Here is an 18088-nt window from a genome sequence, read left to right on the forward strand (position 1 = left end):
GAAAAAAGGTTCCCCACTCCTGCATTAGAGGATGTAGATTTAAAATTCCTTACTTGGAAAACTATTCTCCTTTTGGCCTTAGCGTCAGCTCGAAGAGTTTCTGATTTGAGTTCCTTATCGTGTAAGCTGCCTTATCTTATTTTTCACGAGGATCGGGCGGAACTTCGGACGCACTCAGGATTCCTGCCAAAGGTGGTTTCAGCATTTCACATTGCCATGAAAGAAGACCCAGGGGAACCATCTTCTCTGGATGTAGTCCGGGCGCTTAAGATATTTGTCGCTCGGACGGCATCCTTGCGAAAATCAGATGCCTTGTTTGTGCTATATGATGCGGTAAAGTGAGGTTGGCCTGCCTCCAAGCAGACTTTAGCAAGATGGATTAAGTTGGCCATTATTCAGGCCTACTTGAATTCTGGCTGCCGGCCTCCGGCGTTATTTTGGCACACTTCACTCAGTCTGTTGGTCTGTATTGGGCGGCAAGCCGTGGTGCTTCTCTGTCTCAGCTTTGCCGTGCGGCTACCTGGCTCATAATTTTGTTCGGTTTTATAAGTTTGATAAGTTCGCATCCTCCGCTTCGCGGTTTGGGAGGCTTGTTTGGCAGATTCCTCAGTGCTCTCCCGCCCACAGGGATAGCTTTGGGACGTCCCCAGTGTCTTTAGCCTCCAGTGCCCCCTAGTGGATGCTTGAGAAAATGGGATTTTGGTACTTGCTGATAAATCCCTTTCTCGAAATCCATAGGGGACTCTGGACGCCCACCCAGCACTGTTTTCCTGCCTGTGTTGTGGTTCAGGTTCACGGATTGTAATTGTTTTGTTGTTGCTGTGTTCTCCTCTGTTACATCTCCTTGCGGCTCGGTTATTAAAACTGGGGCTGATGGGGGATAGAGGGGGAGGAGTCTGCATGCTCTTTCAATAAATGTAAAGTGCCAGCTTCTGATAGCCAGCCCGTCTATCCCCAGTGTCTTTAGCCTCCAGTGTTCCCTGTGGATTTTGAGATTCTGGAAGATTTTTTATGTGCTTAATCCTGCGCTATTCTGCTCAAACCATGAACAAACATATACCAAAGGGCTGTGCATAAGAAACATAAACATGCAAAATTGGTGTATACATGCAAAGCACCACCTCCAAATGAAAATAAAATACTGAGCTTTTGTAAATGATGAATGAGTCACAGGCTTCTGTGAGTAGCTTCTCAGTACATGTCGAATGTAGTACCATCCAAGAATTTCTGAAATCAAAATAACCGTGCTTCCCTCATAGGTTGTTAACCATTGCAGGGGGGGGGTCAGCACAGAGAGTAAATGATAGTGCAGTATTTTGTATAAAATGAAGAAGGTTTTAATACAAATTGCACTTACAACAGATAAGAATAAAACTCACATATAAACATCCTTTCATGGCGACACTGGAACACTACAGGCATATCACCCAAGTCTGACGAAGGACCCAGCGAGGTACGAAACGCGTTAAGTGTGGTCTCTACAAACTCCTGCTGGTCGGACACTTATTCACCCTGCATCGTCACTCTGGAGAAGCCTCTACAGGTTCCGGAACTGTGGCTGCCAATCCCTTCCTGAAATACATCAGCAGGACTTGGGTGATATGCCTGTAGTATTCCAGTGTCGCCATGAAAGGATGTTTATATGTGATTTTTATTCTTATCTGTTGTAAGTGCAATTTGTATTAAAACCTTCTTCATTTTATACAAAATACTGCACTATCATTTACTCTCTGTGCTGACCCCCCCCCTGCAATGGTTAACAACCTATGAGGGAAGCACGGTTATTTTGATTTCAGAAAATCTTGGATGGTACTACATTCGACATGTACTGAGAAGCTACTCACAGAAGCCTGTGACTCATTCATCATTTACAAAAGCTCAGTATTTTATTTTCATTTGGAGGTGGTGCTTTGCATGTATACACCAATTTTGCATGTTTATGTTTCTTATGCACAGCCCTTTGGTATATGTTTGTTCATGGTTTGAGCAGAATAGCGCAGGATTAAGCACGTAAAAAATCTTCCAGAATATTACTTAGTTTTTTGGAGTGTTGGATGAACACTCCATTTTGCATGTATTTCTGCTGCATGATTTTGCTTTTTTGCGCACACTTGTAACACCTAAAATATCCCTGTGGATTTTGAGAAAGGGATTTATCTATAAGTACCAAAATCCCAATATTTGTATTTGTTACTCCTGTATTGATTTTCTAAAATATTTCATTGGGGAACATACAGAATGTAGAAAAAAGGTGTGTGTGGTAGGGATAAATCAGGTGCCATTTGTTCAGTTGTGGTACTGTTGCCAAATATATCCATTTTTACCCGTCGCAAGTCTATTATTTGTTATCATTCATTTATTTCTATATAGTGAGATGTTCTTGTCTTTTTAATCTATATAATAAAACAAAGTACTGATAAAAATGATGCCATCACATGCATGACACCCTGCTGCTATTAGTGTTTATTTGAAAAAACAAACACACAAGCTGTAGAAGGAGCGAGCATGACATGGCATCAGCAGTGTCGGTGATTGCTGACAATGGCCTGTACCAACCAGGGGTGGGGATGGTGGGTGACAACAGAAAGTCCCAAATAAAGTAGCAGTTTCGTGTGAGTGAACGGGGCAGCTACTGCCTCAGATGGGTGGGTTGCAGCGGAGAGGGCGAGCAGCGAGAGATATGTGAGGGTGGAGACATATGACAGTGGTGTGGATAAAGGCAGAAGAAAAAATACATGCTTAATTTTTAAATTAATTAGCAATTGAATAATCAAATGTTTAAGATAGCAAATTTGTGTGTTTATTCAATCTAGAATGCTACAGCTATAGTTTGTAACCTGCTTTGGGTAAAAGAATGACATACATCAATATTTTATGCTACACTTCTTTTGCACAGGTGAAAGAACTTCTGTGGAACTCAGATTCAACAGTTTTAGCTATCTGGCTTCAAGATATTGAAAAGGATGGCTCAAAATCAAATACTTATGGTAAATACTAACATAAATATTCTGTTTTTTATTTCTCTAACGTCCTAGTGGATGCTGGGAACTCCGAAAGGACCATGGGGAATAGCGGCTCCGCAGGAGACTGGGCACAACTAAAGAAAGCTTTAGGTCACCTGGTGTGCACTGGCTCCTCCCACTATGACCCTCCTCCAAGCCTCAGTTAGATCTTTGTGCCCGGCCGAGCTGGATGCACACTAGGGGCTCTCCTGAGCTTCTAGAAAGAAAGTATATGTTAGGTTTTTTATTTTACAGTGAGACCTGGCAACAGGCTCACTGCACCGAGGGACTAAGGGGAGAAGAAGCGAACCTACCTGCTTGCAGCTAGCTTGGGCTTCTTAGGCTACTGGACACCATTAGCTCCAGAGGGATCGACCGCAGGCCCGTCCTTGGTGTTCGGTCCCGGAGCCGCGCCGCCGTCCCCCTTACAGAGCCAGAAGCAAGAAGAGGTCCGGAAAATCGGCGGCAGAAGACCACAGTCTTCACCAAGGTAGCGCACAGCACTGCAGCTGTGCGCCATTGCTCCTCATACACACTTCACACTCCGGTCACTGAGGGTGCAGGGCGCTGGGGGGGGCGCCCTGAGCAGCAATAATAAGACCTTGGCTGGCAAAATAATCACAATATATAGTCCCAGAGGCTATATATGTGATAAATACCCCTGCCAGAATCCATAAAAAAGCGGGAGAAAAGTCTGCGAAAAAGGGGCGGAGCTATCTCCCTCAGCACACTGGCGCCATTTTCTCTTCACAGTGCAGCTGGAAGACAGCTCCCCAGGCTCTCCCCTGTAGTTTTCAGGCTCAAAGGGTTAAAAAGAGAGGGGGGGCACTAAATTTAGGTGCAATATTGTATATACAAGCAGCTATTGGGGAAAATTCACTCAGTTATAGTGTTAATCCCCACATTATATAGCGCTCTGGTGTGTGCTGGCATACTCTCTCTCTGTCTCCCCAAAGGGCTTTGTGGGGTCCTGTCCTCAGTCAGAGCATTCCCTGTGTGTGTGCGGTGTGTCGGTACGGCTGTGTCGACATGTTTGATGAGGAGGCTTATGTGGTGACGGAGCAGATGCCGATAAATGTGATGTCGCCCCCTGTGGGGCCGACACCAGAGTGGATGGATAGGTGGAAGGTATTAACCGACAGTGTCAACTCCTTACATAAACGGCTGGATGACGTAACAGCTGTGGGACAGACGGCTTCTCAGCCCGCGCCTGCCCAGGCGTCTCAAAGGCCATCAGGGGCTCAAAAACGCCCGCTCCCTCAGATGGCAGACACAGATGTCGACACGGAGTCTGACTCCAGTGTCGACAAGGTTGAGACATATACACAATCCACTAGGAACATCCGTGACTTGATCCCGGCAATAAAAAAAAAAAAAAAAAATGTGTTACACATTTCTGACATTAACCCAAGTACCTCTAAAAATGGGTTGTATGTTTGGGGAGAAAAAGCAGGCAGTGTTTTGTTCCCCCATCAGATGAGTGAATGAAGTGTGTGAAAAAGCGTGGGTTCCCCCGATAAGAAACTGGTAATTTCTAAAAAGTTACTGATGGCGTACCCTTTCCCGCCAGAGGATAAGTTACGCTGGGAGATATCCCCTAGGGTGGATAAGGCGCTCACACGGTTGTCAAAAAAGGTGGCACTGCCGTCTTAGGATACGGCCACTTTGAAGGTACCTGTTGATAAAAAGCAGGAGGCTATCCTGAAGTCTGTATTTACACACTCAGGTACTAGACTGAGACCTGCAGATCGTGCTGCTGCAGCGTGGTCGGTGACCCTGTCAAACAGGGATACTAGTTTGTGTGTAAAAATGGAATTAACAAGTAAAATTTGCCGGTACTCAAATGAAACAGTTCATCCCAAAAAGCTTTTTTGCCACAGTCCAGGAACAATATTGCGAATGGAAAGGAGAAAACTGCAATTAATGACCTTACGTAGCTAGGTTCAAGACGCTGCTTGGTCCAGTGATTTTGCTCAGGTCCAATGATGCAGTGGTCCAAATCGCTGATGCAAAAAGTTCCTTTATCCGACTTCTAGGCGTTTATATGGGGATGTATAGTCAGAGTCCAGCTGCTGCACCGACGCGTTTCGCTGTTTTACACAGCTTTCTCAAGGTTTTCTCCTTTCCATTCGCAATATTGTTCCTGGACTGTGGCAAAAAAGCTTTTTGGGATGACCTGTTTCATTTGAGTACCGGCAAATTATATACACCATATAAAGCATATGGGACTTTTTAAATTCTTGCAGTGCTATATCAAGCCCTATTTTTAATTGATTCCAATGAATTCTCTAATTATCTGTTGCAACAGTGAATAATTTATATTCTTTATTAAATTTGTCAGAAATTTCTCATCCAGTTTCCTAGCGCTTTTTCTTGTTTATTGTTCTCAGGGATACTAGTTTGTTAACATATGAACATATTAAAGACGTCGTCTTATATATGAGGGATGCACAGAGGGATATTTTGCCGGCTGGCATCCAAAATAATGTAATGTCCATTCTGTCAGGAGGGTGTTAGAGACCTGTCACTGGACAGGTGATCCTGACTTTAAAAGGCGCATAGAGATTCTGCCTTATAAGGGTGAGGAATTATTTGGGGATGGTCTCTGGGACCTCGTATCCACAGCAACAGCTGGGAAGAAATTTTTTTACCTCAGGTTTCCTCACAGACTAAGAAAGCACCGTATTATCAGGTACAGTCCTTTCGGCTTCAGAAAAGCAAGCGGGTCAAAGGCGCTTCCTTTCTGCATAGAGACAAGGGAAGAGGGTAAAAGCTGCACCAGTCAGCCAGTTCCCAGAATCAAAATTCTTCTACCGCTTCCTCTGAGTCCACCGCATGACGCGGGGGCTCCACAGGCGTAGCCAGGTACGGTGGGGGGCCGCCTCAAAAATTTCAACGATCAGTGGGCTCGCTCACAGGTGGATCCCTGTTTCCTTCAAGTAGTATCTCAGGGGTACAAGCTGGAATTCGAGATGTCTTCCCCCCGCCGTTTCCTCAAATCTGCCTTGCCGACAACTCCCTCAGGCAGGGAGGCTGTGCTAGAGGCAATTCACAAGCTGTATTCCCAGCAGGTAATAGTCAAGGTACCCCTACTTCAACAAGGACGGGGTTACTATTCCACACTGTTTGGGGTACCGAAACCGCAGGGTTCGGTGTGACCCATTTTATATTTCAAATCCTTGAACACATACTTAAAAAATTCAAGTTCAAGATGGAATCGCTCAGGGCGGTTATTGCAAGCCTGGACGAGGGGGATTACATGGTATCCCTGGACATCAAGGATGCTTACCTGAATGTCCCCATTTACCATCCTCACCAGGAGTACCTCAGATTTGTGGTACAGGATTGCCATTACCAAGTCCAGACACTGCCGTTTGGACTGTACATGGCACCGAGGGTGTTTACCAAGGTAATGGCCGAAATGATAATACTCCTTCGAAAAAAGGGAGTTTTAATTATCCCGTACTTGGACGATCTCCTTATAAAGGCGAGGTCCAAGGAGCAGTTGTTAGTCGGGGTAGCACTATCTCGGAAAGTGCTACAACAGCACGGTTGGATTCCAAAGTCACAGCTGGTTCCTACGACACGTCTACTGTTCCTGGGGATGGTTCTGGACACAGACCAGAAAAAAGTGTTTCTCCCGGAGGAGAAAGCCGAGGAGCTGTCATCTCTAGTCAGAGACCTCCTGAAGCCGAAACAGGTATCGGTGCATCATTGCACGCGAGTCCTGGGAAAAATGGTAGCTTCCTACGAAGCAATCCCATTCGGCAGGTTCCATGCAAGAACTTTTCAGTGGGACCTGTTGGACAAGTGGTCCGGATCGCATCTTCAGATGCATCGGCTGATAACCCTGTCTCCAAGGACCAGGGTATCGCTACTGTGGTGGCTGCAGAGTGCCCATCTTCTAGAGGGCCGCAGGTTCGGCATACAGGACTGGGTCCTGGTGACCACGGATGCCAGCCTTTGAGGCTGGGGGGCAGTCACACAGGGAAGAAACTTCCAGGGACTTTGGTCAAGTCAGGAGACTTCCCTACACATAAATATTCTGGAACTGAGGGCCATTTACAATGCCCTGAGTCAGGCAAGGCCTCTGCTTCAAAACCAGCCGGTACTGATCCAATCAGACAACATCACGGCAGTCGCCCATGTAAACCGACAGGGTGGCACAAGAAGCAGGATGGCGATGGCAGAAGCCACAAGGATTTTCCGATGGGCGGAAAATTACGTGTTAGCACTGTCAGCAGTGTTCATTCCGGGAGTGGATAACTGGGAAGCAGACTTCCTCAGCAGACACGATCTACACCCGGGAGAGTGGGGACTTCATCCAGAAGTCTTCCAACTGATGATAACCGTTGGGAAAGGCCACAGGTGGACATGATGGCGTCCCGCTTAAACAAAAAACTAGATAAATATTGCGCCAGGTCAAGAGACCCTCAGGCGATAGCTGTGGACGCTCTAGTGACACCGTGGGTGTACCAGTCGGTTTATGTGTTCCCCCCTCTGCCTCTCATACCAAAGGTACTGAGAATAATAAGAAGGCGAGGAGTAAGAACGATACTCGTGGTTCCGGATTGGCCAAGAAGAGCTTGGTACCCAGAACTTCAAGAAATGATATCAGAGGACCCATGGCCTCTACCGCTCAGACAGGATCTGCTACAGCAGGGGCCCTGTCTGTTCCAAGACTTACCGTGCCTGCGTTTGACGGCATGGCGGTTGAACACCGGATCCTAAAGGAAAGGGGCATTCCGGAGGAAGTCATTCCTACGCTGATTAAAGCTAGGAAAGAAGTAACCGCAAACCATTATCACCGTATTTGGCGAAAATATGTTGCGTGGTGTGAGGCCAGGAAGGCCCCAACGGAGGAATTTCAGCTGGGTCGATTTCTGCACTTCCTACAGTCAGGAGTGACTATGGGCCTAAAATTGGGTTCCATTAAGGTCCAGATTTCGGCTCTGTCGATTTTCTTTCAGAAAGAAATGGCTTCACTGCCTGAAGTTCAGACTTTTGTAAAGGGAGTGCTGCATATTCAGTCCCCTTTTGTGCCTCCAGTGGCACCTTGGGATCTCAACGTGGTGTTGAGTTTCTTAAAATCACATTGGTTTGAACCACTTAAAACCGTGGATCTAAAATATCTCACGTGGAAAGTGGTCATGTTATTGGCCTTGGCTTCGGCCAGGCGTGTGTCAGAATTGGCGGCTTTGTCATGTAAAAGCTCTTATCTGATTTTCCATATGGATAGGGCGGAATTGAGGACTCGTCCCCAGTTTCTCCCTAAGGTGGTATCAGCTTTGCACTTGAACCAACCTATTGTGGTGCCTGCGGCTACTAGGGACTTGGAGGATTCCAAGTTACTGGACGTAGTCAGGGCCTTGAAAATTTATATTTCCAGGACGGCTAGAGTCAGGAAAACTGACTCGCTATTTATCCTGTATGCACCCAACAAACTGGGTGCTCCTGCTTCTAAGCAGACTATTGATCGCTGGATTTGTAGCACAATATTCAGCTGGCGCATTCTGCGGCTGGACTGCCGCATCCAAAATCTGTAAAAGCCCATTCCACAAGGAAGGTGGGCTCATCTTGGGCGGCTGCCCGAGGGGTCTCGTCTTTACAACTTTGCCGAGCTACTACTTGGTCAGGGGCAAACACGTTTGCAAAATTCTACAAATTTGATACCCTGGCTGAGGAGGACCTTGAGTTCTCTCATTCGTGACTGCAGAGTCATCCGCACTCTCCCGCCCGTTTGGGAGCTTTGGTATAATCCCCATGGTCCTTTCGGAGTTCCCAGCATCCACTAGGACGTTAGAGAAAATAAGATTTTACTCACCGGTAAATCTATTTCTCGTAGTCCGTAGTGGATGCTGGGAGCCCGTCCCAAGTGCGGATTGTCTGCAATACTTGTACATAATTATTGTTAACAAAAGGGTTATTGTTGAGCCATCTGTTGAGAGGCTCAGTGTTTTTCATACTGTTAACTGGGTATAGTATCACGAGTTATACGGTGTGATTGGTGTGGCTGGTATGAGTCTTACCCGGGATTCAAAATCCTTCCTTATTGTGTCAGCTCTTCCGGGCACAGTATCCTAACTGAGGCTTGGAGGAGGGTCATAGTGGGAGGAGCCAGTGCACACCAGGTGACCTAAAGCTTTCTTTAGTTGTGCCCAGTCTCCTGCGGAGCCGCTATTCCCCATGGTCCTTTCGGAGTTCCCAGCATCCACTACGGACTACGAGAAATAGATTTACCGGTGAGTAAAATCTTATTTTTTTTTAATTTTTTTTTTTAAATGGTCTCTTCCATAATTGCATTTATATCTTTAATGCAAATGAGTCTACGATACATATAATTTACATAATTCTTAACTAATTTTGCATACAGAAGTAGTTTATTTTTCTCTTTCAGCAAGGCTGGGGACCATGGGTTGGTTTGGGGCTGGAGCTGGCACCTAAATTAAATTGTAGCTTTAAAAAGTAAGCTCCTTCCCTCTGCAACCACAGAGTTCCAGTCTTCTTTAGGTGCCTCATGGAGTAGGGTATGTTTAGGGGGATGCAGCCCTTCTGTAGCTAAGTTATTTTATTTTTATTTGTAAGTTTTTTTCTGTTTCTATTTACATAGGGTCTGCGCTTGCAGCAGCTGCAGGAGCCAGAGGGGACTTGGCATTCTTAGCCACGGGTAAGGGGGAGCTGGGCAGCGGGCAGTTTCCCCTGGTGCACTCTGGTCTCTACAGAGACTGCAGCATACTTTCACCCTTTCAGAGGGTGCAATTGGGCAACTCAGTCCTGAATGGTGCCGCCATTTTTACGGATTTTCTGTGCAGCAGTTCCCTCACAGGAGTGCTCATGCACTATGCAGCTAGTCCCAGGGTTTTCCCCATGATAAGGAGAAGTACCAGGGACAGTGTGACAGTGGACAGTCTTCTTCGTTTCCCTGCTGTGTGTGCAAGGCTTTGCAGAGACCAGTCTCAGGGTTTTCTCCGTAACAAGAGGAAGTACCCGAGACCAAGTACAATGTACACACTGTATAGGGGGAGCAGAGCTTCCCCAACAGTTTGAGGCACACATCCAAAGTGTCAGGCTCTAGTCTCTCCCGTACACTTGCTCTCACAATGAATCTGATGCGCGCATGCACTGGCTGGCCAATGCGATTAATCAGGCAGAGGCGTTCAGATGATGGTCGGGGCGGCGTTGCATGGGAGTGGTGTCGGAAACGGGGGCAGGTATGGGACGGCCAATTGACATCGCATGCAGCCGAAAATGGCGGCTGCCCGACTGCCTTCACGGCCAGACTGCGCAAGCAGGGGGCTTCCCTAATTTAGCAATGTAATTATATTGCGATCGCAACTCTAGCCATCATTAGCATGCTGGGCAGCCCCCAGCATGAGATTGATAGCAGTTGCAGTTTTGCTAAAGTAGCAAAACTGCAACTGAAGCTGAATCAGGTCCATATTGCGATATCACTTTCACCTAAATAGTGTGGGCTCTCCTTTCAGGAATTTTCCAACAATTGGTTCGGAAGTCAGACATTTCCACAAGGGAATCTCATGGACTTTCGAAACAGCTTCAAAATTCAGTCTTTGCAATATCTCCAGACCAGCTATCTTTTACAGTGCCTGCCATGACAGTTCTGTGGGTTTTCATCTAGCTTATCAATTTTGACTGAACCCACTGTTGGCCATTCTCAGTCATCATACAAGCCTGTGGTTTTCTGGTGTGGGAAAATCAACACTACACCTGGTGTCGGCGCATTCTGCAATAGTAGTGACTATCTTCGGGCAGCACAACATGAGGCTTTGGTCGAACAAGTCTGTCACGCAGCTCTCTGGTCCCCTGTCAGATTCTTGCCTCTGGTGGCACCCACTTTGGACATACAGGGATGTGTGGTGAACTAAATGGCTCAGGAGGCACTGGCTAGTACCAGAGCCAGACTTACACATAATATATGAGCCAAAGGGTACATCTGGGCATTATACACAGGTGCAGCATTATAAACTCCTGGAAATTTGGTGAGTGTTGATCAGAGATGTGCAGAAAAGATAGGCAGGGGAGGCACTGCCTCACCAGCCATAGACTTTTTACTCCAGAGTTTTGGCTATAAAAATGATTAGACTAATGCAAAGAACATAATTTAAAAAAAAATTATTTGTATTTCTCTTCCGTCCTAGAGGATACTGGGGTCCATTTAGTACCATGGGGTATAGACGGGTCCACTAGGAGTCTTGGGCACTTTAAGAATTCAATAGTGTGCGCTGGCTCCTCCCTCTCTGCCCCTCCTACCAGACTCAGTTTAGAAAATGTGCCCGGAGGAGCCTGTCACGCTTAGGGAAGCTCCTGAAGAGTTTTCTGCATTTATTTTCTGTTTATTTTCAGACAGGGCTGGTTGGCACCAGCCTGCCTGCTTCGTGGGACGTAGGAGGGGGGAATGTCCCAACCTCCTATAGGGTTAATGGTCCCGTTCCCCGCTGACAGGACACTGAGCTCCTGAGGGAACCATTCGCAATCCCCACCATGGCGAGCGTACATTCCCGTAACACGCCGCCACCCCCAACAGAGCCAGAAGTTAGAAGAGTGGTGAGTACTATGCCGGCGTCCCGGTTAGCGTGTTCGCCGGCTATTATGGCGGCACAAGGATAGGAGCTCAGCTCTGAGTGCAGGTGGCGTCTCCAGGCTCAGATCAGCTTTGCTGCACCGCTTGAGGGGCGAACTGAGCCATTTTTAAACAACTACCCACACTGTGGGTCAGAGTGCGCACAGGGGCTCTGACCCACTGTTAAGCACCAAAATCACCTCAGCCTATTTAAAAAAACCGGGAAGACTGCGTGTCATTAAGGGGGCGGGGCTTCACTATGAGCGGATCCAGCAGCTCATCGGCGCCATTTTCTTGCTGCAGCTTACACAGACAGACTGGCAGGGAAGCGCAGCTCCTCCACAAGGACTCCAGATTACCTCAGTGGTACCAGGGGGTCATAGCCAGGGGGGGGAGCAATATTAGAATATTAAGCCCCTATTCAGGGTACTTAGTTTGCGACCCAGCTAAGCTTGACATTAGCTATAAGGGCACGTGTGGCTGGCACCATCACTCTGTGTCTCCCTAGAGGGCTCTGTGTGGGTTAATTGTGCTTTTAACCTTTCTCCTGTGTGGGTGTGTTCTTTCACATTTTACAACGTCAACGGAGTGTGTCTCATGCACAGCACAGTGTTTTTCTTCCCCAGGGGGATCACTACAGTGTACTCAGGATAGTACACATTCTCAGGCTAGTGGGTCCGAACCAGTATGGTTGGATTCATTACAAGGGATGATCTCAAATATTTCACATAAATTGTCCCAAAATGAGAAAGAGACGCAATACTTAAGACAATCTGGATGACCTGATGAATAGAGATTCAGTGTCCATACCAGCGTTTCAGACCCCTACCATTTGTCCACAAAAGCGTACACTGGCTCAAATTCTGCAGGCTGACGATGATGTATCAGATGCAGAGGTGGGTGAGGTGGACTCGGGAGGGGGGGATACAGCTCTGTCACAAGGAATACAGGCCCTGAAGCTATTAGAGACGTCCTGCACATTCCTGACAAAGTGACAGAGGAAGCTGAGGTATCTTATTTTAATGTAAAAAAGTAATTCTCTGCTACTTTCCCTGCATCTAAGGAATTAAATTCCCTATTTGAAGAAACTTGGATTAATCCTGACAAGAAGTTTCAGATCCCTAAAAAGTTACTGGCATCCTTCCCTTTTCCTCAGGATGATAGAAAATAATGAGAAATGAGAAAACCCACCGATAGTTGATGCATCGGTATCCAGGTTGTCACGTAAAATAATCATACATGTCCCGGGGCAGCCTTCTTCCAATATATATTTTATTGAGGTTCTGAAAATACAGCATTGAATGTCAGAAGTAAACATGTCATCCAGCCTAGTACCAAAAAAAATAATACAACAAACATCTTCTAAGTATACGGCATCGGGGACTAGGGTTAAACCTCACTTTCTCTGACGTCCTAGTGGATGCTGGGGACTCCGTCAGGACCATGGGGAATAGCGGCTCCGCAGGAGACAGGGCACAAAAGTAAAAGCTTTAGGATCAGGTGGTGTGCACTGGCTCCTCCCCCTATGACCCTCCTCCAAGCCTCAGTTAGATTTTTGTGCCCGGCCGAGAAGGGTGCAATCTAGGTGGCTCTCCTAAAGAGCTGCTTAGAGTAAAAGTTTTGTTAGGTTTTTTATTTTCAGTGAGTCCTGCTGGCAACAGGCTCACTGCATCGAGGGACTTAGGGGAGAGAAGTGAACTCACCTGCGTGCAGGATGGATTGGCTTCTTAGGCTACTGGACACCATTAGCTCCAGAGGGAGTCGGAACACAGGTCTCACCCTGGGGTTCGTCCCGGAGCCGCGCCGCCGACCCCCTTGCAGATGCCGAAAAGTGAAGAGGTCCAGAAACCGGCGGCAGAAGACTTTTCAGTCTTCATAAGGTAGCGCACAGCACTGCAGCTGTGCGCCATTGTTGTCAGCACACTTCATAGCAGCGGTCACTGAGGGTGCAGGGCGCTGGGGGGGGCGCCCTGGGCAGCAATGATAGTACCTTATTCTGGCTAAAAATACATCACATATAGCCCCTGGGGGCTATATGGATGTATTTAACCCCTGCCAGGTCTCAGAAAAACGGGAGAAGAAGCCCGCCGAAAAGGGGGCGGGGCCTATTCTCCTCAGCACACAGCGCCATTTTCCCTCACAGAAATGCTGGTGGGAAGGCTCCCAGGCTCTCCCCTGCACTGCACTACAGAAACAGGGTTAAAACAGAGAGGGGGGGCACTTATTTGGCGATATGACTATATATATTTCTCTAACGTCCTAAGTGGATGCTGGGGACTCCGTCAGGACCATGGGGTTTAGCGGCTCCGCAGGAGACAGGGCACAATAATAAAAGCTTTAGGATCAGGTGGTGTGCACTGGCTCCTCCCCCTATGACCCTCCTCCAAGCCTCAGTTAGATTTTTGTGCCCGGCCGAGAAGGGTGCAATCTAGGTGGCTCTCCTGAGCTGCTTAGAATAAAAGTTTAAGTTAGGTTTTTTATTTTCAGTGAGTCCTGCTGGCAACAGGCTCACTGCTACGAGGGACTTAGGGGAGAGAAGTAAACTCACCTGCGTGCAGGATGGATTTGCTTCTTAGGCTACTGGACACCATTAGCTCCAGAGGGAGTCGGAACACAGGTCTCACCCTGGGGTTCGTCCCGGAGCCGTGCCGCCGACCCCCCTTGCAGATGCCGAAGTTGAAGAGGTCCAGAGGTCCAGAAACAGGCGGCAGAAGACTTTCAGTCTTCATAAGGTAGCGCACAGCACTGCAGCTGTGCGCCATTGTTGTCAGCACACTTCATACCAGCGGTCACTGAGGGTGCAGGGCGCTGGGGGGGGCGCCCTGGGCAGCAATGTATTATACCTTTTTAATGGCTAAAATACATCACATATAGCCCTTGAGGCTATATGGATGTATTTAACCCCTGCCAGATCTCACAAACTCCGGGAGAAGAGCCCGCCGTTTTAGGGGGCGGGGCCTATTCTCCTCAGCACACGGCGCCATTTTCCTGCTCAGCTCTGCTGTGAGGAAGGCTCCCAGGCTCTCCCCTGCACTGCACTACAGAAACAGGGTTAAAACAGAGAGGGGGGGCACTTATTTGGCGATATGATTACATATGTGAAAATGCTATAAGGGAAAACACTTGTATAAGGGGTTGTCCCTGTATAATTATAGCGTTTTTGGTGTGTGCTGGCAAACTCTCCCTCTGTCTCCCCAAAGGGCTAGTGGGGTCCTGTCCTCTATCAGAGCATTCCCTGTGTGTGTGCTGTGTGTCGGTACGTGTGTGTCGACATGTAGGAGGACGATGTTGGTGAGGAGGCGGAGCAAATTGCCTGTATTGGTGATGTCACTCTCTAGGGAGTCGACACCGGAATGGATGGCTTATTTAGGAATTACGTGATAATGTCAACACGATGCAAGGTCGGTTGACGACATGAGACGGCCGGCAAACAAATTAGTACCTGTCCAGGCGTCTCAGACACCGTCAGGGGCTTGTAAAAACGCCCATTTACCTCAGTTGGTCGACACAGACACGGACACTGACTTCAGTGTCGACGGTGAAGAAACAAACGTATTTTCCTTTAGGGCCACACGTTACATGTTAAGGGCAATGAAGGAGGTGTTACATATTTCTGATACTACAAGTACCACAAATAAGGGTATTATGTAGGGTGGGAATAATCTACTTGTAGTTTTTCCTGAATCAGATAAATTAAAGTGTGTGATGATACGTGGGTTTCCTCCGATAGAAAATTATTGGAGGTATACCCTTTCCCGCCAGAAGTGAGGGCGAGTTGGGAAACACACCTTAGGGTGGATAAGGCGCTCACACGCTTATAAAAACAAGTGGCGTTACCGTCTCCAGATACGGCCGCCCTCAAGGAGCCAGCTGATAGGAAGCTGAAAAATATCCTAAAAAGTATATACACACATACTGGTGTTATACTACGACCAGCAATCGCCTCAGCCTGGATGTGCAGCGCTGGGGGGGCTTGGTCGGATTTCCTGACTGAAAATATTGATACCCTTGACAGGAACAATATTTTATTGACTATAGAGCATTTTAAGGATGCATTTCTATATATTTGCATTCTGGCATCAAGAGTAGATGTGATGTCCATATCTGCCAGACGATGTTTATAGACATGACAGTGGTCAGGTGATGCAGATTCCAGACGGCACATGGAAGTATTGCCGTATAAAGGGGCGGTCCATCGGACCTGGTGGCCATGGCAACAGCTGGAAAATCCACTTTTGTTACCCCAAGTCACATCTCAGCAGAAAAGGACACAGTCTTTTCAGTCTCAGTCCTTTCGTACCCATAAAGGCAGGCGGGCAAAAGGCCAGTCATATCTGCCCAGGGTTAGAGGAAAGGGAAGAAGACTGCAGCAGACAGCCCATTCCCAGGAACAGAAGTCCTCCACAGCTTCTGCCAAGTCCGCAGCATGACGCTGGGGCCATACAAGCGGACTCAGGTGCGGTGGGGGGTCATCTCAAGAGTTTCAGCACGCAGTGGGCTCACTCGCAAGTGGACTCCTGGATCCTACACGTAGTATCCCAGGTGTACATTGGAAATTCGAGACGTCTTCCCCTCACAAGTTCCTGAAGTCTGCTTTACCAACGTCTCCCTCCGACAGGGAGGCAGTATTGGGAAAAAATTCACAGGCTGTATTCCCAGCAGGTGATAATCAAAGTACCCCTCCTACAACAAGGGAAGGGGTATTATTCCACACTATATTGTGGTACTGAAGCCAAACGGCTCGGTGAGATCTAAAAGATTTGAACAATTACATACATGGGTTCAAATCAAGATGGAGTCACTCAGAGCAGTGATAGCGAACCAGGACGATATGGTGTCACTGGATATCAGGGACGCTTACCTACATGTCCAAATTTTGCCCTTCTCACCAAAGGTATCTCAGGTTCGTGGTACAGAACTGTCACTATCAGTTCAGACGCTGCCGTTTGGATTGTCCACGGCACCCCGGGTCTTTACCATGGTAATGGCCGAAATGATGATTCTTCCTAAAAGAAATATGGACGCTTTCCTGATAAGGGCAAGGTCCAGAGAACAGTTGGCGGTCGGAGTAGCACTATCTCAAGTAGTTCTACGACAGCACGAGTGGATTCTAAATATTCCAAAATCGCAGCTTTTTCCGACGACACGTCTAATGTTCCTAGGAATGATTCTGGACACAGTCCAGAAAAGGATGTTTTCTCCCGGAGAAGAAGGCCAGGGAGTTATCCGAGCTAGTCAGGAACCTCCTAAAACCAGGAAAAGTATCAGTGCATCATTGCACAAGGGTCCTGTGAAAAATGGTGGTTTCTTACAAAGCGATCCCATTCGGTAGATTTCACGCAAGAACCTTTCAGTGGAATCTGCTGGGAAAATGGTCCGGATCGCATCTTCAGATGCATCAGCGGATAACCCTGTCTCCAAGGACAAGGGTGTTTTCTTCTGCGGTGGCTGCAGAGTGCTCATCTATGAAAGGGCCGCAGATTCGACATTCAGGACTGGGTCCTGGTGACCACGGATGCCAGCCTGAGTGGCTGGGGAGCAGTCACACAAGGAAAAAATTTCCAGGGAGTGTGATCAAGTCTGGAGACTTCTCTCCACATAAATATACTGGAGCTAAGGGCAATTTACAAGGCTCTAAGCTTAGCAAGACCTCTGCTTCAAGGTCAGCCGGTATTGATCCAGTGGGACAACAGCACGGCAGTCGCCCACGTAAACAGACAGGGCGGCACATGAAGCAGGAGGGAAATGGCAGAAACTGCAAGGATTCTTCGCTGGGCGAAAAATCATGTGATAACACTCTCAGCAGTGTTAATTCCGGGAGTGGAAAACTGGGAAGCAGACTTCCTCAGCAGGCATAACCTCCTCCCGGGAGAGTGGGGACTTCAGCGGGAAGTCTTCCACATGATTGTAAACCGTTGGGAAAAACCAAAGGTGGACATGATGGCGTCCCGCCTGAACAAAAAACTAGACAGATATTGCGCCGGGTCAAGGGACCCTCAGGCAATAGCGGTGGACGCTCTGGTAACACTGTGGGTGTACCAGTCAGGGTATGTGTTCCCTCCTATGCATCTCATACCAAAAGTACTGAGAATCATAAGAAGGAGATGAGTAAGAACGATACTCGTGGTTCCGGATGGGTCAAGAAGGACTTGGTACCCGGAACTTCAAGAGATGCTCACGGAAGAACCGGGGCCTGTACCTTTAAGAGAGGACCTGCTCCAGCAGGGGCCTTGTCTGTTCCAAGACTTACCGCGGCTGCGTTTGACGGCATGGCAGTTGAACGCCGGATCCTGAAAGGGCATTCCAGATGAAGTCATCCCTACCCTGGTCGAAGCCAGGAAGGATGTAACCGCAAAACATTTTCACCGCATTTGGCGAAAATATGTTGCGTGGTGTGAGGCCAAGAAGGTCCCTACAGAGGAATTCCAACTGGGTCGTTTCCTACATTTCCTGAAAACAGGACTTTCTATGGGCCTAAAATTAGGGTCCATTAAGGTTCAAATTTCGA

The 18088-nt window shown here is 47.7% G+C and overlaps 1 protein-coding gene across 4 annotated transcripts in view; it reads left to right on the forward strand.

The window, feature by feature from the left end:
- ELP1 (elongator acetyltransferase complex subunit 1) overlaps positions 1–18088 on the forward strand; it is a 291962-nt gene that overhangs the window by 78912 nt on the left and 194962 nt on the right. For 3 of the 4 annotated variants that reach the window (XM_063920051.1, XM_063920050.1, XM_063920054.1), the window contains exons 10-11: positions 2897–2987; positions 9613–9669. In XM_063920051.1, the coding sequence (XP_063776121.1) occupies positions 2897–2987; positions 9613–9669 (148 nt within the window). The remainder of the gene's footprint in view (positions 1–2896; positions 2988–9612; positions 9670–18088) is intronic. The other variant, XM_063920052.1, reaches the window with a different exon arrangement.

Source organism: Pseudophryne corroboree, chromosome 1, assembly GCF_028390025.1.
Source record: "Pseudophryne corroboree isolate aPseCor3 chromosome 1, aPseCor3.hap2, whole genome shotgun sequence".
NCBI classification, from domain to species: Eukaryota; Metazoa; Chordata; class Amphibia; order Anura; family Myobatrachidae; genus Pseudophryne; species Pseudophryne corroboree.